We start from the raw sequence: 23145 nt of genomic DNA, 5'->3' as shown, positions 1-23145 counted from the left end.
AGATTTGTGTGATAAAAGCTATGTCTAATTTTTTAAAAAGACAAAAACAAAATAGAAATGAAAGCCTAGAGTCTGCAATGCAACTAGAAAAGTATCAAAATAAAATAAAACTACACTAGACCCTAAGACAGAAATAATGGAAATAGAGCAGCAATTTAAAAACTCAACCAAACTATAATTTGGTTCTCTAAAATACTTAACAAAACTAGTTGGACCAATTAAAGAAAAAAGTTTAAAAAGTCAGCATTGAAAATAAAATAAAGCATACCACTTCAAATCTTATAGATAAGATAAAATAATGGAACATTGGGAATGACTTTCTGCCAATCCATTTTAATACAGTACAAATTTCCATTAAAAAAAAAAGACAAAAAGAAAAAAACTTAGTTTGGCTAGCATTCTAAGCATTAAGGACAGAAAAGGTTGAAGCAGTGGTGGGGAGCTATTCAATGATACCCTTCACAAACACTGATAACGCTGTACCAGACAAAGCATAAATAAAAGAACACTGTATTAAGCTCAAGTTAAGAACTCTACATTGGAACAGAAAATTCTCTTGTGGAGATGAACGGGTAGGACAGGACTGTGACTGTATGCAGACAACACAATCATGTAGGTAACTGGAGCAAGTCCACACACAGTTGGAATTAATAAATAGCAAAGTTATACAACAAACAAATCAATTCTGATTTTACAGAGTAGCAGAGCATTTATTAGGAAACATAAATTTTATATCCTAATTAATCAGTTATGAAATATCAAAATATATAATAAACTTAGGATCACTTTTAATAACTGTACACCAAAAACAACAATGTATTACAAAGACAAAAGCTCATTAAGTGGCAGACCTCACAGTATGCATTGTTCCTATCTGCAATATAGATTGAGGCAAAAATTTAATTTTAGTAAGGTATCCTTTAAAAATAATGGGAAGCTGATGGCTTCACACATTAGACAAACCTATTGTGAAATAGAACAAAATTAGAGGTTTCGTATCACCTAACTTGAAGGCTCAACTGTAAAGCCACGGTAAACAACATAAGACTGCACTGGCCTGAGAACAGATGCCCAGACTAATGAGACAGAAGAATGGTCTGATAATCAACTTCTCTCTTAAAGAAAACTAAACTGGCAAAAATGTCACAGTAATTCAATGAAGGAAAGATAATTTTCTCACCAAGTGATGCTAGAACAAGCAAACTGACTGTAAAAACTCACAACAGTCAAAAAATTAACCTGAAATGAATCAGACCTAAACATAACAGCTCAGACGATTAACCTTAGAGAAAAAAATCTCTGCAATGTTGCTATATAAGATTTCTGAAATACAGAAATCATAAGCTCTATGGGAGTTGGGGGAGTAAACTATCAAAGCTGAAAACGTTAGGTCTTAGCAGGGCGTGCATGGTGAAGGAGGCGGAGCTCTGTAAGTTCCAAGCAAGCCTGGTCTACAGAGGAAGCTCTAGGACAGCCAGGGCTGCACAAAGAAAGCCCCCCCAAACAAAACAAAGCAAAGAAAGAAAGAAAGAAAACTCTAGATCTTTAAAAAACAGTAAGCAGGCAAAGCACAGACTGAGAAAAGTACTTTCCCAAAACACGCGTAAAAGAAGACTCTGTACAAAACACAAGGCTTTCCTACAATCCCACAATGAGAATACATACAAAAGCCAATCATCCACTTTTAAAATGGGAAAAAGGTACCTGAACGATGCCTTTAAAGATGTCAAAAATAATTAACCAGTAAGTGCAAACCAATTATAGTGACACTAGGACATACCCAGATACCCAGCATATTGGCAAAATTCAAAAGAAGCCAAGACCAAAAGTAGGTGGTTCAAAGACTTTTCTCTCTCTCCTCAATACAAACAAAAAACAGTAGAAGTGTCCAAACCAAGAGATATGCAAATCGCAATAAGGAAACAGGAAGCATGAAAAGGCAAAGTGACATGATTTTGTGAAGAGACTGCAATTCCTCTACTGCTGTACTCAAGATACTGAAAAACGGCTGAATGTCAGTGATGCTCTGGTAAAAATGATCAGTGACTTAGGAAAGAATACAAGCAAGCAGACAAAGGCAGCTCTGGACCTGCAAGGAAAAGGCAGCAGCAGATGGATTAAGAAAGCAGTAAGATAAATACATCCTTCAATCACCTGGAAGAAAAAGAATCTGTAAGGAAACCACTGAGATTATAAAAGGGGGAAATCAAACAGGCACGTAACATAAGGAAATAAATAATAAATAAAATACAGAAACAAAATAATGAAATAAACAAACAAACAGAAAAATTAAAAAGAATAGAATCTCAATGGATCAGGGCCAACAAGACAGCTCATCCAATAAAAGCACCTGCCACCGAGCCGGACAGGCTGCAGATGGAAGGAAAGAACTACAAGCTGTCCTCTGGTCCCTCAGTGGCCTTAGTGATGAACAAATATACACATACACAAGCACATTACATAAGCGTCAGAATGTAATAAAAAATTAAAACTCAATGAATAAATTAAAAATAAAAATAAAAAAAATAGCAAAACACTTGACCAAGTAGAAAAAAGGAGTTATTGGGGCTGGAGAATAGGGGTGATATGACACCAAATCAAAACATCAATAAAGGGGGAAATAAAAAGAAAACAGGACCATAATATCCCAGAACTCTGGGATGATCAAGAAATCATCTTGCCAGGTGGGACTGGCACATAGCTTTAATCCCAGCACTTGGGATGAAGAGGCAGGTGGATCTCTGGGTTTGAGGCCAGTTTGAACTGCAGACTGCGTTCCTAGACAGCCAGAACTACACAAAGAAACCCTGTCTTGAAAAAGAAAAAAGAGATTAAATCTTAGAAGCCACAGAATAGTAGAAACTGAAACAAACCCTAAAGACAAAGAATCGGACTGATTCAGAAAACTCAGCAAATTCAGAGAAAGAAAATAGATGTCCAAATATGATGGGCACTGAGAACTTCAAACAGACATGTCAGAGACAAATCACTCCAAAAAAACATGATGGAGAAGATAAATAAAAGGAACGGAACAGAATGAGATGAAAAAGGATGCACCAACTCGCCTCTATAGGTGTGCTACCTAACAGGTGGGAGGTTCGTGGGACTCAAGAAAGAAACCTTACAAATCCAAGAAACTAAAACACATAAGAGTTACAAGACTCAAGGGAAGTCACGGAAGCTGTGAGCAACTGCTGAGAAGAGACTGCCCAGCCTGGCTGCCTGCAAGTCAGGCAGAGACACCAACACAGCAGGTTTTCACCCCTGTACTACAACAGGCTTTTCCGCGATGTACTTGTCTCTGAGTCGGCCCTCCTCCTGTACTTACTTGTATTCCTATAAATAACTCTAATGAACTCATCAGTTTGCCAAGTTGGAATTGTTTGGCCTGTTGTTGGTTTCCTATCTGTGAGAACTAGGTTCATGTCTCCGCAGGAAAAGTCACACAACTGGAAGAAACATCAGATACCTATGTAATAACCTTAAATGTAAATGGACTAAACTTAATAAAAAAAAAAGATGCAGACTACCTGACTGAATTAATAAATCAGATCAAACTGTCTGTGTCTAAGAAACATACCTCAGTAGTAAAGACACTCACAGAATCAAGTATGGAAAGCAATATATAATCAAATGAAAGCTGAAACAAAACTGGCAAATGTATTCCAAAAGCTGATAAAGTAGACTCTAAGCTAGATATATACTAATAAAGAAACTGTTTTATCAAAAAGCTGTAACAATTGTAAATATATATGCAAAAATACGATTCCAAATTTCATAAAACAAACACCAATGAACATAAAAGTTCATATGAGAAATTCTCAGAGTTAAAATACAATGATTATCAAATGAACTTAACATATATAACATTCCATTCAAAAGATATAAAACACATATATTCTCAGTAGCTTATAGAACCCCGTCTAAAACAGATCCCCCTTCTAGGGCATAAAACAAGTCTTAAAAATTCAAAGAATCAAAATAATTTCTTGTGAAATTGTAGGGGGTGGTTCTGATGCTTTGATGAGGAATCAGGTATATAAAAGGTCCTGTTCCCCAATTGGTTCTTGATTGATCAATAAAATGCCAGTGGCCAGTGGCTGGGCAGAAGAGGCAGGACTTCCAGGTTCCTACAGGCAGGCTAGGAGACTCAGGAGGAGGAAAGGGAATTCCATGGGCTCCTGAGGGGGAGAGAGCCACCAGTCATATAGGATCTCAGGTACTGTGGCCATTGGCCACTTCCCCAACTGGGCCTGGAGTACCAGACTGGAGATTTAAAAAATGCAACTAAGCTGAGGGCAGATAGGCTACTGAGCAAGAGGGCAACCTGGAATCTAAGCTGAGGGCAGATTTAGGCTGCTGACCAAGAGGGTAACCTAGACACTAAGCTGAAGGCAGATTTAGGGCAGACTCAGTGTCAAGCAAGGAATAAAGGGAAGGGCACTCAAGCTGAGGGTGGCTTAGAAGAGCCCAGACACTGAGTTGAGCAGTAGAAAATGAGCGTGTGTGTGTGTGTGTGTGTGTGTGTCTTCTGTCCATGGTCCATGGATCCAAGAGAACAGGGCTGGCAGCATGGTCTGCCAGGAGCTAAAAGCAGGGCAGTAGAAACTGCACACTACATGAAATATCAGGTCATAGTGCAATCAAACTAAAAACCAGTAAGAAAAAGCACAAAAATAACATAGTATTCAGAAACTGAATAATAACCCCTAAATAATCACTGAGTTATAAAATAAGAAACTTTCAGATTTCTTAGAATCAAATAAAAGAAAGAGCATGCTTTGCCAGGACCTTTGAAACACAGGTAAGGCAATTCCTTTTTTTTCCTTTTTATTTTTTTTTAATTTATTGAAAAGGTAAGTAAAGGGAAATAAAAACACTTCATGATAAAATTAAAGATTTACATGGAAAATATTTCAGATAAACACATTAAAATTGACAATTTTCATGGAAAATTACAGAGTAAAGTGGTAGACATGTAAAACATTGCTAAATTAATTGAAATATGAGATAGAAACATTTTATGATAGAATTGAAGATTTATGTGGAAAATATTTCTGATAATATTATAAAATAATGTAGAAAAACATGTTAGAATTGAAGATTATCATGGAAAATTTTATATAGATATAATAATGGTAGGTATAAAAGTATTCCTAAGTTGATTAAAAGTGAAATTATAAACATTTTCTGATAAACTTAAAAATTTACATGAAAAATATTTGTGATAAAATTGAAAAAATATATAGAAAAGCATGTTAAAATTAAAGATCATGGAAATTATATAGATAAAATGACAGGCATAAAGATAATTCTAAGTTGATTGAAGGTAGAATTATAAACATTTTCAGATAACATTAAAGATTTACATGGGAAATATTTCTGGTAAAATTCAAGAAATAAATAGACAAACACATTAAAATTGACTATTTCATGGAAATTTCTACATATAAAATGGTAGATATAAAAACTCTAAATTAATTAAAGGTAGAATTAGAAACATTTGTGATAAAGTCAAAGATTTACATTGAAAACATTTCTGATAAAATAGAGGAAGCATATAGAAAGACATTAAAATTGAAGATTATCATGAAAATAATGCAGATTAAAATGGTAGACATAAAAAACATTACTAAACTAATTAAAAGGGGAATTTTAAACATTTTCTGATAAAATTGAAGATTTACATGAGAAATATTTCATTAGTCTGTCTTTTTATCGGGGAGTTGAGTCCATTGTTGAAAGAGGAAACACAAAAATCTCTTAAAGAATTAGAGGAAAGCACAAACAAGCAAGTAAAGGAGCTAAGCAAAACCATCCAGGATCTAAAATCAGAAGTAGAAACAACTAAGAAAACTCAAAGGGAGACAACTTTGGAGATAGAAAGCCTTGGGAAGAAATCAGGGGACAGAGATGCAAATATCAACAACAGAATACAAGAGATAGAAGAAAGAATCTCAGATGCTGAAGATTCCATAGAAACCATGGACTCAACAGTTAAAGAAAATGCAAAATGCAAAAAGCTTGTAACCCAAAATATCCAGGAAATCCAGGACACAATGAGAAGACCAAACCTAAGGATTATAGGCATAGATGAGAGTGAAGATTTACAACTTAAAGGGCCAGCAAATATCTTCAATAAAATTATGGAAGAAAACTTCCCTAACCTAAAGAGAGAGATGCCCATGAATATACAAGAAGCCTACAGAACTCCAAACAGACTGGACCAGAACAGAAATACTTCCCGTCACATAATAAAACACCAAATGTTCTAAACAAAGAAAGAATATTAAAGGCAGTAAGAGAAAAAGGCCAAGTAACATATAAAGGAAGACCTATCAGAATCACAGCAGACTTTTCACCTGAGACTATGAAGGCTAGAAGGTCCTGGGCAGATCTCATGCAGACACTAAGAGAACACAAATGCCAGCCAAAACTACTATATCCAGCAAAACTCTCAATCACCGTAGATGGAGAAACTAAGATATTTCATGACAAAACCAAGTTTACCCAATAGCTATCCACAAACCCAGCCCTACAAAGGATAATAGGAGGAAAACACCAATACAAGGAGGGAAACTTCACCCTGGAAAAAGCAAGATAGTACCCTTTCATCAAACCCAAAAGAAGTTAAGCAATCAAATTTAAAAAATAACGTCAAAAATGATAGGTAGTAACAATCACTATTCCTTAATATCTCTTAACATCAATGGACTTAATGCCCCAATAAAAAGTCACAGACTAACTGACTGGATACGTAAACAGGACCCTACATTTTGCTGCTTACAGGAAACACACCTCAGGGTCAAAGACAAACACTACCTTAGAGTAAAAGGCTGGAAGACAATTTTACAAGCAAATGGTCTCAGGAAACAAGCTGGAGTAGCCATTTTAATATCAGGTAAAATTGACTTTCAACCCCAAAGTCATCAAAAGAGACTCTGAGGGATACTTCTTGCTGGTCAAAGGAAAAATACAACAAGAAGAACTCTCAATCCTGTACATCTATGCTCCAAATGCAAGGGCACCCTCTTTCGTAAAAGAAACTTTATTGAAACTCAAAGCACACATTGCACCTAACACATTAATTGTGGGTGACTTCAACACTGCACTTTCCTCAATGGACCGATCAGGAAAACAGAAACTAAACAGGGACACAATGAAACTAATTGAAGCTTTGGACCAATTAGATTTAACAGATATATATAGAACATTCTATCCTAAAGCAAAAGAATATACCCTTTTCTCAGCACCTCATGGTACCTTCTCCAAAATCGACCATATAACTGGTCACAAGACAGACCTCAACAAATATAAGAAGATCGAACTAATCCCATGCCTCCTATCAGATCACTATGGAGCAAAAGTGGTCTTCAATAGCAACAAAAACAACAGAAAACCCACATACACGTGGAAACTGAACAATACTCTACTCAATGATACCTTGGTCAAGGAAGAAATAAGGAAAGAAATTAAAGACTTTTTAGAACACAATGAAAATGAAGACACAACATACCCAAATCTATGGGACACAATGAAAGCAGTGCTAAGAGGAAAACTCATAGCCCTGAGTGCCTCCAAAAAGAAAATGTAGAGAGCATACATTACCAGCTTAATGACACACCTGAAAGCCCTGGAACAAAAAGAAGCTATTTCACCCAGGAGGAGTAGAAGGCAGGAAATCCTCAAATTCAGGGCCGAAATCAATCAAGTAGAAACAAAGAGAACCATACAAAGAATCAACAAAACCAGGAGCTGGTTCTTTGAGAAAATCAACAAGATAGATAAACCCTTAGCCAGACTGACCAAAGGGCACAGAGAAAGTATCCAAATTAACAAACTTAGAAATGAAAAGGGAGATATAACAACGGAAACTGAGGAAATCCAAAAAATCATCAGATCCTACTACAAGAGACTGTACTCAACACAACTGGAGAATCTGGAGGAAATGGACAATTTCCTTGACAGATACCAAATACCAAAATTAAATCAGGACCAACTAGACCATCTAAACAGTCCCATAATGCCTAAAGAAATAGAAGGGGTCATAAAGTCTTCCAACCAAAAAAAGCACAGGACCAGATGGTTTCAGTGCAGAATTCTATCAGACCTTCAAAGAAGAGTTAACACCAATACTCTTCAAACTATTCCACAAAATAGAAACAGAAGGAACACTACCCAATTCCTTCTACGAAGCCACAATTACGCTGATACCAAAACCACACAAAGATCCAACAAAGAAAGAGAACTTCAGACCAATTTCTCTTATGAACATCGATGCAAAAATACTCAATAAAATTCTTGCCAACCGAATCCAAGAACACATCAAAACGATCATCCACCATGATCAAGTAGGCTTTATCCCGGGAATGCAGGGTTGGTTCAATATACGGAAATCCATCAATACAATCCACTACATAAACAAACTCAAAGAACAAAACCACATGGTCATTTCATTGGATGCTGAAAAAGCATTTGACAAAATTCAGCATCCTTTCATGCTTAAAGTCTTGGAGAGAACAGGAATTCAAGGCCCATACCTAAACACATAGTAAAAGCAATATACAGCAAACCGGTAGCCAGCATCAAACTAAATGGAGAGAAACTTGAAGCAATCCCACTGAAATCAGGGACCAGACAAGGCTGCCCCCTTTCTCCTTATCTTTTCAATATTGTACTTGAGGTACTAGCTCGGGCAATTCGACAACATAAGGAGGTCAAAGGGATACAAATTGGAAAGGAGGAAGTCAAACTATCATTATTTGCAGACGACATGATAGTCTACCTAAGTGACCCAAAAAACTCCACTAGAGAGCTCCTACAGCTGATAAACAACTTCAGCAAAGTGGTAGGTTATAAGATCAACTCAAGCAAATCAGTGGCCTTCCTATACTCAAAGGATAAGCAGGCTGAGAAAGAAATTAGGGAAATGACCCCCTTCACAATAGCCACAAACACTATAAAGTATCTTGGGGTGACTCTTACCAAACATGTGAAAGATCTGTATGACAAGAACTTCAAGACTCTGAAGAAGGAAATGGAAGAAGACCTCAAAAAATGGGAAAACCTCCCATGCTCATAGATCGGTAGAATCAATATAGTTAAAATGGCCATTTTGCCAAAAGCAATATACAGATTCAATGCAATACCCATCAAAATCCCAACTCAATTCTTCACAGAGTTAGAAAGAGCAATTATCAAATTCATCTGGAACAACAAAAAACCCAGGATAGCTAAAACTATTCTCAGCAACAAAAGAAAGTCTGGGGGAATCAGTATCCCTGACCTCAAGCAATACTACAGAGCAATAGTGTTAAAAACTGCATGGTATTGGTACAGTGACAGGCAGGAGTATCAATGGAACAGGATTGAAGATCCAGAAATGAACCCACACACCTATGGCCACTTGATCCTCGACAAAGAGGCTGAAAATATCCAATGGAAAAAAGATAGCCTTTTTCCTTTGAAGAATGCGAATTGATCCATCCTTGTCTCCTTGTACTAAGCTCAAATCCAAATGGATCAAGGACCTCCACATAAAGCCAGACACTCTGAAGCTAATAGAAAAGAAACTGGGGAAGACCCTTGAGGACATCGGTACAGGGAGAAAGTTTCTTAACAGAACACCAATAGCGTATGCTCTAAGAGCAAGAATTGACAAATGGGACCTCATAAAATTACAAAGTTTCTGTAAGGCAAAGGACACCATCAAGAGGACAAATCGGCAACCAACACATTGGGAAAAGATCTTCACCAATCCTACATCAGATAGAGGGCTAATATCCAATATATATAAAGAACTCAAGAAGCTAGACTCCAGAAAACCGAACAACCCTATTAAAAAATGGGGTACAGAGTTAAACAAAGAATTCTCACCTGAAGAACTTCGGATGGCGGAGAAGCATCTTAAAAAATGCTCAACTTTATTAGTTATTAGGGAAATGCAAATCAAAACAACCCTGAGATTCCATCTTACACCAGTCAGAATGGCTAAGATTAAAAATTCAGGAGACAGCAGGTGTTGGAGAGGGTGTGGAGAAAGAGGAACACTCCTCCACTGCTGGTGGGGTTGCAAATTGGTACAACCACTCTGGAAATCAGTCTGGCGGTTCCTCCGAAAACTGGGCACCTCACTTCCAGAAGATCCTGCTATACCACTCCTGGGCATATACCCAGAGGATTCCCCACCATGTAATAAGGATACATGCTCTACTATGTTCATAGAAGCCCTATTTATAATTGCCAGATGCTGGAAAGAACCTAGATATCCCTCAACAGAAGAGTGGATGCAAAAAATGTGGTATATCTACACAATGGAGTACTATTCAGCCATTAGAAACAATGAATTCATGAAATTCTTAGGCAAATGGATGGAGCTAGAGAACATCATACTATGTGAGGTAACCCAGACTCAAAAGGTGAATCATGGTATGCACTCACTAATAAGTGGATATTAACCTAGAAAACTGGAATACCCAAAACATAATCCACACATCAAATGAGGTACAAGAAGAAAGGAGGAGTGGCCCCTGGTTCTGGAAAGACTCAGTGAAGCAGTATTCGGCAAATCCAGAACGGGGAAGTGGGAAGGGGTGGGTGGGAGGACAGGGGAAGAGAAAGGGGATTATGGGACTTTTGGGGAGTGGGGGACTAGAAAAGGGGAAATCATTTGAAATGTAAATAAAAAATTATATCGAATTAAAAAAAAAAAAAAAAAGAGGAGTCCAGCATCACTGAGATGAAATCTCCTGGGGAGTATTTTCTGAGAGCACAAAGAAACTGTGTTCAAGAGATAGCCAAGGGGAAAAAATAAATAAATAAATAAATAAATAAATAAATAAATAAATAAATAAATAAATAAATAAATAAAGTGGAGGGGCTGGAGAGATAGCACGGAGGTTCAAGAGCACCAGCTGTGCTTCCAGAGCACCTGGAATTGATTCCCAATTTCCACATAATGGCTAAAACTGTCTGTAACGCCACTTCCAGGGGATCTTATGTCCTCTTATGGTTTCTGCATGTACACAGACACACATGCACATATAAAATAAAAAAACAAAAAAGCTTTAAAGGAAGAGTAGTTGAGAAAGAGACTCCATATCAACATCTGACACCTGGGGTACATGTGGACCTGCACAAACACACACGGGTATACACACTCACATATACTACACACATGCACAAGAAAATAGAAAGGAAGGAACATTACCAAAGTCACTCAATAAAGCCAGCATTACCCTATCAGCAAGACCAGATGGATTCAAAAGAAAATAAAACCAAAGACCTTAATAAATACATAAATAAATAAAATTGTCAATAAAATTCTTACAAACTAAATTAAAAACATATTAAAGAGATCATAGAGCATGTCAGCCCCAATCATTCAAAGATGGAAGACTATTTGAACAAATACAAAAACGGAGGGTCACTTCCTCTCAAATGTGAACAAGACAAGGGTATCTATTCCACACTCTTTTTCAATAATCCTTAAAATGTTACCTGAAGACACTAAAAGAATACAAATAGGAAGTCATCAAATATCCTTATTTACAGATTGTAAAATCTTTAAAAGTCCCTGAAGACAACTCAGACTTGATAAAGCCTTTCAACAAGATGCAGAATACAAAACCAACCGCCAATAATCAGAAGTTTTTTTTTACAAAATGATGTGCTCACTGAGGGAAAAATCGGGAGGTTAAAAATCCCATTCATTATAGCTTTAAATAAGTAAAACCTAATAACAACCTTAACCAAGGAGGGCAAACACCTCCACAGTAAGCACTTTAAAATACACGGAAAGGAGACCCTGACGGCGCTGGCTGACGGAGACGTCCCAGGCTCTTGAGTTGGCATCACTAGCTTTATGAAAACAGCTTCGTCACTAAGTGACTTACAAAAACAGTGTAAGCCCAACCAAAATCTCAGAGAGACTCTTCCTATAAACAGAAAAAAGTCCTAAAATTCATATGGAAGCAAAGAAAACCATGAATGACTAGGGTGTCAGGTACTTAAGTAGCAGAAAGTCCTGGAATGGTAACAAAGTGTTTAACCTCAGGTTAATTACTTCTTTATTCAACATGGTTTCTTCCCTCACTCTGCTATTTCCAATGCCTGCAGAAGCCTTTTAATTTCATGCATTCTCATATGACATATCTTAAGGTCATTCATATTTCTAGAATACAAAAAGAGCTACAAAAACTAAACACTAAAAAAATAATATTCTGCCAATCAGTTCTGCCATGGGCAGATGAACTGCTATAGAATCGTCAAAAGGAAAACCACAAATGGCCAGTAAACACATAAGGGAAGCACACCATCCTTGCCATTAGGGAAATGTATAAAATTGCTTTGAGAATTCATTGACCAGTCTTAGAATGACTAGGATGGAGACAACAGAGGTCAACATGAACAGGGAAAGAGCTCACATTTGCTGCTTCTGGGGATATAAACTGTGCCACCAATACAGAAATAAGGACAGTGACATGAAAATAAAAACAGAACTGCACGTGACCCGAACACAGCAATCCTCCTAATCCTCCTCAGGGACCACAGAGGTCCCTGGGCTGCTGCATCCAGCACTGTGCTCATCGCCATGGTGAGGAAGGGGTATATTTATATCTGTGGTGGTTATACATATCATAAAACTAGACAGGAGGTTATATAAGATGAGGAAGGAGGAAAGGAAGGAATTGAAGGTATAAGACACAGAAACAGGAGGGACACTCTGGAGTGAACAGGGAGCTGAGACAGCAGACAAGCAGAGGGTCCATGGGGAGAGGGGTGGGAAGGAATGAGCACAGAGTGAAGCAACACAGACCTGTGGGCAGCCAGGAAAGCCCACTGTTTTGTACACCATCCTAACAAATAATAAAAAGTATGAATTACTTCATCCTTACGTTGCATTTTAAAAATCTGAAAAAAATTATCCCCTGATTACTATCTGAAGGTATTTAAAGGAATGTAAAAGTGCACCCTCCCTGAGTAAGATTAAAGATGAAATAATAAGGATAAAAATTTAAAAGCCATGGTGAAGACTAATACATAAATAAAAATAAAATCTGGTTAGCTTCTTATACAGGCCGACCTTAGCCAAGTGTCCAGACTATTAGTGAAAGGAAGGAAAAAAAATATTACTTCAAAGACAATGACATCATACTATCTGTTTGAGGATCATTAAATAGCTGTTCCTCATGAGTCCATGTTGAGTTGTTGCCTGTGTGTCCCATAAAAATATTAAAGATCAATAGTCAAGTCACCAAAATACCAAATGGCTTAATATAATCAGTGGTTTAAACAGGGACTAGACAGACAATGGGAGAAACATAAAAATAGTTTACCTCAAGAAAGACTGGCCTCAAACTCAAAGATCCACCTGCCTCTGCTCCAGAGTGCTGGGATTAAAGGTGTCACCACCACGCCTGGCTTCCTGCAGGGTTCTGACAGTGACTACTGGCTCTACCCACTGTAGCACACTGCTCACACGGTTTGACGCAAACTGACCTTCTTGAATCGCCATGTCAATAGGCAGCCCCGCAGCAGAATGCAGAAGCTTTTGGTAGTTCTGTGCGTTTTGGTCAAATAGCTGTACAAGGAGAGCACACGTCTTTTCATATTCACATCTGCTGACTGTACACAGCTGCTCCAGCTGCTGGAACACAGTAGCAGTGTCATCCAGGGGGTCTTCTAAATTATCTCTGAAATATGAAAGACATTTGCTTACAATGTGGTACATCTTAATCACAACACAGAAACTTTGCGATGTAAAAATGCTAAGATGAATCAAGAAATAAATGACAAATGAATTTGGAAGATAAAAAATAAACATGATTATGCACATAGAAATTAACACACACACACACACACACATACTCCACACACTTAAGAAGTGAATTTACTGAAGTCATAGAAAACTAGCTCAAAATACAAACCTGCTGCTCTATAATGGCAAAGAAAATGAATGTGGACTATTAAACAAGAGTGTCCCACAATTTAAGGAGCATGGTAAGTAGGGTGAGCATTACACCTTAACTCAAACACTCAGGAAGTGAAGACAGAAGGCTCAGGAGGTTAATCCTAGCCTTAGTTACAAGTAAATTTAAAGGCTACTTTGGAGCCCATGAGACACTGTTCTCAAAAGCAAATATGTAAAAATAAATGAATGTTTAATACAAAGCTACTAACTGAATCTAACTAAATATGTTCAAAATCTAAAAGCTGCAATTATAGAGTACCAACAAAAGGAAACCAGAGACCTAGACAAACGGAAGAGACGGTGCGCCGTGTCCACTGACCACACAACCACCACTGCCGCTGTCTCAGTTCCTCTCCCAGATCAACAGATGACATTCAGTAAAATTCCAACAAAGCAGGCATTGCCTTTCAGAAATTCCAAGCCTGGGCCAGAGAGTTTAGACAGCACAGTGCTTACTGCAGAGCCTGAGGACCTGACCCTTGATCCCCAGAACTTCATTAAGTAAAGAGGGAAGGACAGGGACACTCCATGAAATGTCCTCTCACTTGCACACAGGTGCGAGGCATGTACTCTCCCCATACAATAATGCATCTTAAAATAAGAGCCTGAAAAACTAATGCTCAATTTTGCATGGAGAAAAAAAAATGAAGTACAATCACCAAGACAATTCTGAATAGTGAAAACCAAGTTGGAAGACTCACCCCATCAGATTTCAACATTTATTTTATGTATTGTAACTAAAACAGGACACAGGTGGAAAGATATGTGGATTATTAAGAACAGAGTTTCAGAATGGAGCCACACACACACTTACTATAAAATTAAAAAGACCATGAACAGCCAGCAATCAAGTCCAGAGCAGATCAAACATGAAGGTGTAAGAGCAGATGTTACAGACACTTTGGAAAATAGTTTGGCAGCATTTTATAAAGAAAATATATACTTACCTTACCACCAGGAAACCCATATATAGGTATTTTACACAGAGAAATGGAAACTTATGTTCATATAAAATTGTGCACATCAGTGATGTCAGCAGTTTATTCCCACTGTAAGTGGGTGCACAGGCACAGTCACGGAAATGACATGCAAATAAGTGGGTGCACCAGCACAGCCACAGACAGGATTCTACTCCACAATAACAAGAAGGGACCCTGGGACTCCATGGAGGGATGCCAAGTGCATATGCCAAATGAAAGGCACTAAACTTCAAAAGCTAAGCACTGATGCTTCCATCTGGACAGTATCCTACAACTGGCAAAAACTGTAGGGAAATAAAAAGATTAGTCAGATCTGTGTGCTAACTAAAAAGGGACCAGGTGTCTCTAGAGGATGGGACTATATGCATGATACTCAGTACCATGAGTGCCGTGGTGGCTACACAACATGCACACTTGTCAGAATTTATAAACTGTACACCAGCAACAGGGGACCTTAACATTTTACTTCAATCTTTAAAAATTACAACATGAGACAGATAAAAATAAAACATTTAATATTTCAATACCTCACAACAATGGCAACAGATTCCAATCGGGACGTGATAAAGGCCTTTGTGATTTCAGGTGCATAAGTGTCTAACAAGTGGGGTTCAGCTGACTTCACAAAAGGAACGGATGCTACCATCCTCTGCCACAGAGTTAGTAAGTAATGAACACTGTTGGGGGCAAACTCCCAATGCTACAAAGAAACACAGCAAACGTTATTTAAAATGGCATCATAGCATTCTAGACTAGAAATCACAGAGCAAAGTGACTACAGATAAAATTAACTTGAGTTGTTCTTCTTATTTAAGGTTTTTTGTTTGTTTTGAAACAAGGGCCTAAGGTAGCCTAGGCTAGCCTTGAATTCATTATGCACCTAAGATGGACCTTTAGCTTTGATTCCCCTGTCTCCACATCCTGAGTGCTGCTATTACAGACACGCACTACTATACCCAACACATGCTGCTAGGACCGAGCCTGGAGCTCTGGCTGTCAGACAAGCATTCTATCAGCCAAGTCACATCTCCAGACCTGATAAATTAACTTTTATTGATAACAAAGCTCACTTAAAGTAGCAAATTTTACAAATCCAAGAAGTATCAAAAAACTAACATCTCTCACTATGCCACATAGTTTAATGACTACTAAAGTGTTTCTGCATTTCCTTAAAATCTATTAAACAAGTATTTTTGCAAGAGCTGATATAAAATGGGAACAGGGCTTCCCATCAACTTCAAAAGGAATTTTCCCATAATACAATCTATAAAAGCATTTGTTTTTTTCTTTACATAGATTTGATTACGGATTCTCATCACTTTCATTACTAGAAATTTAAATAAAATACCATTTTTTATTATTTTATGTGTTGCAATGATTACTTTAACTAAAAACTTTGTAAAGAATAATAATTCCTACCAGGCAGTGGTGGCACACACTTTTAATCCCAGCACTTGGGAGGCAGAGGCTGGCGGATTTTTTATTTCAAGGCCAGCCTGGTCTACAGAATGAGTTCGAGGACAGCCAGGGCTACATAGAAAAACCCTGTCTCAAAAAACCAAAGGAGAAAAGAGAAAAAGAGAGAGAGAAAGAGAAAGGGGAGAGAGAGGGGGAGAGAGAGAGAGAGAGAGAGAGAGAGAGAATGAATGAATAATACCCTAAGTACTCAAAAAATATTTAAAAAAGAAAACTACCTCCACCAAACCTTTACCAAGAAATTGATTTAAAATTGTGGTTTAACCTTGTACTTACCTGAAGGCTAGTAATAGTAAAATTAGCAATCAATCCAATAACTTCTGCATATTCCTTCACCAAAACTAATTCTCCCAGCTGATAGTTTGTCTTTAAACGAGCCAAAAATCGACAGAATTCATGATAATTACCAGGATCAGACAAACCCTAAATTAAAATACAAAAGAAAGGCTCTTCAAAGAAACTGATGAAAATCCAAGTATTTATTTCTGTTCCATCCCCTGGCTTTCACGGGCACTTACTGTGTGGCAGATGGGTAGATAAGGTGGATGCATCCTGCTACGTGTCATTGTCAATTACAGTAAGGAATATAAAGTAGAACTTTTAGAAGCAGTACCACACCAAGATGACAAAGAGATGCTTGAGAACTTATTACACAAAAAGCCTATGTGGTATGTGTGTGTTATACAAGTGCACAAACACAAATCACAGAAAATTATTTGAATTCAACTACTTGTGTTCTGTAGTTCCAAGTTAATGTCCTGTTTCTAAATGACAAAGCATGCAAACAAATTACTGCATGTAGATAACAGGTGACTTTTAGAAGGAAACTTTAAAAGGTACAGACCTAGAGTAGCTAGAATACCAAACGCATGCTACCTTTATATTTAAAGATTGCAGAATAGTTGACTATGACCACATTTTAAAATGAATTGGTTGAATACTAATACTTAAAGAATATAAAGAATTTTACTAATGGAGCTCTAGGAAAAAAAAATAGTACATATTATCTAGGATAAAGTCCAAAAAAAAGTCTTAGAACTACACACTTGTGATTCTAAAATACCAGATTGACTTTTACAGTGACCATATAGTTCTCACAATATAGCTCATGATAGTAAGTTATACAAATAACTTTTGATTTTAAGGTAAAGCCCCATTGTGGCGAGATAGATCAGCGGTTAAGAGCACTTGACTACTCTTCCGAAGGTCCTGAGTTCAAATCCCAGCAACCACATGACGGCTAACAACCACCCGTAATGAGATCTGACACCCTCTTCTGGAGTATCTGGAGACAGGTAGAATGTACTTAAATATAATAATAAATTAATCTTTAAAAAAAAAAGAAGGTAAATCTATGAGCAAAATGAGTAAACACAAGCCCTGAACTAACATTGAAAATGTATACAAAGGTATGCATTGTAAGCTACTCCACCTAAGAACTACTGGGGTGTAGAGGATGTGGGTAGTGGGGTATTTATTTGGGTCATACATAATCAAGATATATTACATACACACAGGAAGCTGTTAGAGTAATAAAATGGGAAAAAAACCCTCTTCAATAGCCAAAAACAAACAAACAAACAAACAAACAAACAATAACAAAACCCAAAAAAGCAAATGCCTTCATCTCTATACAAAGATAACTGATGGTCCACAACTGCCAGTAACTGAGAAGCATGGAGACATCTCTTCAAGCTGCCATTTGCGTGCTTACAGTCCACGGCTTAACTACAAATTTTTTGAGCCATAAAAGAACCAACTGAAAGTGATCCGATTCTTGTCAGACATTCCACACCTCTCAGGAGTGTCTCCACATCAGTGTCCGGACACCAAAGCCCTGGAGCTAATGCACTCTATTTCTAAAGCTACAAACCAGGTGTCCACAAGAGGGCAAAAGACACTATTTCAAAATATAAAGCAATGTATTTCAATATTAACAAGTAAGTTTAAGTTGTCTCCTACGGCGCTAAGGACAGAAGCGTGACACAGCGCAGGACTTCTACCATAGTCACCTAAACAAACACAAACAAAACCTCGAAGGAATACCAAATCTACATTGAAATACTCTCATTAAAAACATGATTATAGCAAATGAAACTTCAGGAAGATGAATACAATACAATTTTTCCCAAAACATAATATATTAAAAAATGTATTATGTACCAGTGAACAAAAATATAATTTCTATATTCTAAATATTAAGTTATTTTATAAATACCTGGGGGTTTTCAAGTATCCTTTTTACTCCTTTAATTAAGTTACCAAGGTACTTGGCACGCTCAGGACTGCTAAATAAGGATCTTCTTGTAGAAGCAAACTGAACTAAGCAAGAAAGTGCCTGAAAAACAACAGGATTTTTTAAATTTTAATTTTAAAAGTGGCTATGTCCACTGTCAGCATCCAAAAGCCTCTGGCCCACACTAAAACAGCACTTGCCAGTAGTCTTTAGTTATTTTTAAAATCTCCCCCTACCCTCCTCTGCTTAGAGACTGCATTTTTCTATCTGACTTTCAAAAATCTTGACATTTTTGTTTTAATTTTTTATCTGTATTTTACAAAGGAAGGGGCCTCAAAGGCTGGGGAGATGGTTCAGTGGGTAGTGACGCTCACATGAACATGTGAGTAAAGCTGAACCCACCCACATGTGCCTGTAATGTCAATGCTGCCTTAAGGATAGGCAGAGGCCATTCTAATCAAAACAGAGTTTCCAGTTCAGAGTGATACTGTCCAACAAAAGACCAAAGGATATTTTAAGGAGAAAGAAGGTTTCCTTGTGACATTCTCGTGATTGTAGGGGTGTATACCACTGTGTTCTTATTTGTACCCTCTCTGCCCTCCCCCTCTCGCTGAATCCCTTTATTCTTCCTGATCGTGATATATATATATATATATATATATATATATATATATATATATATATATATATATATATATATTCTATATGCCCTCTATGGCAAATCTGCCAAAGCAGGTACTAGACATGGATATATTCAGAAGGTGCCCAGATGCTTAAGATACCCATTCTGTCTGTGAACCAATGAACTAGGTGTCAGAAACAAAATAATATTAAGTTACAGAGTATTATAAATTATGTATTATGGATCCTAAAAAGGAGAGAGCTTCCTGCATGTAACACATTTATTTGGCTATACAGTACTTACTCTATGCCATTCAGAAGTGTCTTACAGGGGAGTTTGGAAAACGCTGCTGGAAGGGTTAGTACCCTCTGAGAGTCCCCAAGGATGGTTTGACCTAGTTATCTCCCTAAACTTCCAGGCCATTTCATTACCTACGTTCCTAACTCCAACAGCACTCTGTCCTCATATAAAGGACCAACTGATCTCTGGATGTTTAATCTGGGTTCATATATTTACTTGCCCAGCTAAAATTACCACTAGTTGCCAAAGTAAAAATATTTCTATTAGGAGATTTCATAAAAAATGTCTGGACTTTGTGATAAGGATAAGAATGAGAACAAACATGAGAATCTTTGTTTGGACCATACTCCAGTTGCTGACTTCCTTTACTGTTAAAAAACAAAAAACTACCCTCCTTAACCAACTCTAATGCACATGACTAGGAATTATCAGGATATTCAAAGCAAAACACCAGTGCACAGTTTAGAGGTTAAAAAGGCTTTAATTTCAATGCCAATATCTACTGTATTACCTGGGGGAAAGTCAATCAGACACTTGGGCCTGTTTTCTGTTCAGGTCAACCTACTGACCTAAACAGAACAGTACTGAGGACAGTGTTATTAACCTTGAAAGGTCACTGTGAGCATGAAGCAAGATAAGCACCACATAACAGGGCATCAAGCTAGTTACCCCAAAGCAGACTTCTCTTCTGCATTTTTTAATCATGAGTATATTTTTGCTTTATACTAAAACATAATCATGACTTCATGCTTTTTAAACAACTAAAATCAATTTACTGGTTAAAAGATAAGAAGCTAAGGCACAACCTCAGATAAGCACCCTATGAAACTCAGATTAAAGCTATAAACTCTAGATTCAAGAATAGACGTGTTGGGTTAGGGATGCAGCTCAATAGGAGAGCACTTGGTAATACAAGTCTTCCTTCTAAGTGACATTTAAACAAATGCACTTTAAATCTGGAACACTTTTCCACAGACACGATTCTCTAATTTCTAGTAGCTTAAATATTAAACTTAGCATTTTTTTCCAACATTGCTAGATCTTAAAGACTCAAAAAAGATGATGCTCAAAGTGTCAAAGTTCTGTGTAACAAAGACATTTTAAAAGCTGGGCATCACGAGTGAGGGGCACCAAGCAACCTCAGACGGAGGCTGCCAGTCAGACCTAAGACATGAGCCAAGCAGCTGATGAAGAGAAGAGACGCTTAGAAGGACAGTCCTAGTGGCGCACTACACTTGAGCAAGGTGAGCACTGGTTAGGGACTGAGATATTGGTAGAGGTTGGTAGGCTGTCCTGGCTTCGGCAGAAGCCAAGATCAGTTACTGATCAATCACAAAGTGGAGTTAACTGCTAATAAATTCTGTTAACAGGTTCTGTTAACAGACATGTAAATTTAACAAAATACATTCAGAAGTGAGAGAATTACTAGGGAAATAGAACTCAATTAAATGCATAAAAATTTTGAAGTAAATATATTCAATATATCACCCTATATATCACCCTTACTTCAGGTTAGAAAAGAACCCCATGGAGAGGCTGAGCCTGGCACCAGGGATGAGGGTGGAGGACAAGCTGGGAGGCAGCATGGGCTGCACACAGACCCTCTCCAAGGAAAACCAGATGCTAGACTGGCATGCGGCTCAGTTATCACACTAACACCAAAGGTGTGGGGCCACGAGTGCAATTCCCAGCAATGCAAAACAGTAGCGACCAACTATGGCGGGTCTTACATCTTTAAAGACTAACGAATGACTTGTACTTACTAACTGAGACAGCAGTGGTGGGAGCGAGTGATACAAATTGAAGAAAAGATCCAATGTTTCTGGCTCCAGGAAAACTGGAAAAGAAATGATTTTTCTAACACCATTAATTTCACTAAAAGATTATCACACACATAAGAATGTTAGACCTTTACGTGTGGCTACTCACTGTAGCTGGGCTATTTATTTATTTAATATTGACTTTTCGAGACCAAGCCTCTATGTATCCCTGGTTGTCCTGGAACTTGCTTTATGAACCAAGCTGCCTTAGAATTAAGAGATCTTGTCACTGCTTCTGCTTCCTGAGAGCTGGGATTAAAGGTATCCGCAATCACAGCCTGCTTACAGCTGGACTATTTTGATTCTTAAGGGGTTTTTTCTTCCTTTGATAAGTCAAACAGTATGGACTTAAAAAATTGCTAAGATGACCCTTAGTTCTGAAGAGTATCTACACTGCTAAGTACAATGTCAGTTTGTATTTACACTAAAATAATAAATATGGGGATAAGCAGCACTAGAAATCGTATAAAAAGCAGCTGTATCCTGTCTCATTCATATATATACATTTAAAAAACGATCATCATGGGGCTAGAGAGATGGCTCAGAGGTTAAGAACACCAACTGCTCTTTCAGAGGTCCTGAGTTCAAATCCCAGCACCCACACGGTGGCTCACAACCATCTGTAATGGGATCTGATGCTCTCTTCTGGTGTCTGGTCTAAAGACAGCTACAGTATACTCATATACATAAAATAAATAAATCTTTAAAATAAAATGGTCATCATACAGTTTCAGTTGATACCATCTAAACCCTTACCTTAACTGTGTTAGTTCTCTAACTTACCCTGAAATCTCATCTCCAACATTCTCTGAACTATCCACCCTTTCTCTTCCCACTACAATGACAACTTGTGATATGATCAGTTCTAAAGTGTTTACTTTGTAACCTTGTAAAGAATAAGATCTGAGCTGAAGACATTATCATCACTACCTCACCCTTAGAGCGCTCTCAGACTGAAGCTAAGCATGGAGCTTGGCTTAGTTGTATTTATCTGTGTCACTAATTTTTGCCAAATGTTTTCACAAATTCACCAAAATAAAATTGTTAACATTTCCATACAACCAGTATCACCAAACATCATTTCCATTTGTTGCTCCTGTCACCTACTGATCAACCTCAACTGGCTGGCCCTTTGTCACATCCTGTCTTTTTACATCTGTTTTTTGTCATCTTGATTGAAGGGTTCTTTGATTTGTATGTTAAATAGTTTGCTGAAAGCAAGTACATGAGGGAGTAATCTGGAAGGACTTGCATGTCTAAAAAGGCATCTTTGCTTTTTGTGTGTGTGTGTTTTGTTTTTTGGATTTGGTTTTTTGAGACAGGGTTTCTCTGTATAGCCCTGGCTGTCCTGGAACTCACTCTGTAGACCAGGCTGGCCTCGAACTCAAAATCCACCTGCCTCTGCCTCCCAGAGTGCTGGGATTACAGGTGTGCACCACCACCGCCCGGCTCATCTTTGCTTTTAATAATTTCCATTGAATTTGAAATCCTGCAGAGGTCTGAGGCTGCTAACCCACTGTGAGTCCCTCCTGTCACCGAGCAGCCTATCGCCACTCTGAGTGAAACCCACAGAGAGGGACTTTTTCTTCCTCGTGCACAGCAAGCTGTCTTTCTGGGACAGCATGAGAAGCAAGTGCATATCATAATGCTGGGCACCTGTGCAGCTTCTACGCATATTCCATCCTTCACTGCTGGTTGGGTTTTCAGCTTCCTTCTATTTTTTCCTACTCTCTCTCTTT

General features: G+C 37.7%; 1 protein-coding gene across 2 annotated transcripts in view; it reads right to left on the bottom strand.

The window, feature by feature from the left end:
* Ranbp17 (RAN binding protein 17) overlaps window positions 1-23145 on the bottom strand; it is a 308050-nt gene that overhangs the window by 253338 nt on the left and 31567 nt on the right. For both annotated transcript variants that reach the window (XM_052196787.1, XM_052196788.1), the window contains exons 8-12: window positions 21350-21423; window positions 18647-18766; window positions 16705-16851; window positions 15480-15652; window positions 13501-13694 (exon numbers count right to left, since the gene is read on the bottom strand). In XM_052196787.1, the coding sequence (XP_052052747.1) occupies window positions 13501-13694; window positions 15480-15652; window positions 16705-16851; window positions 18647-18766; window positions 21350-21423 (708 nt within the window). The remainder of the gene's footprint in view (window positions 1-13500; window positions 13695-15479; window positions 15653-16704; window positions 16852-18646; window positions 18767-21349; window positions 21424-23145) is intronic.

Source organism: Apodemus sylvaticus, chromosome 10, assembly GCF_947179515.1.
Source record: "Apodemus sylvaticus chromosome 10, mApoSyl1.1, whole genome shotgun sequence".
Lineage (NCBI taxonomy): Eukaryota > Metazoa > Chordata > Mammalia > Rodentia > Muridae > Apodemus > Apodemus sylvaticus.
This window is presented reverse-complemented; position numbering and strand designations above follow the sequence as displayed.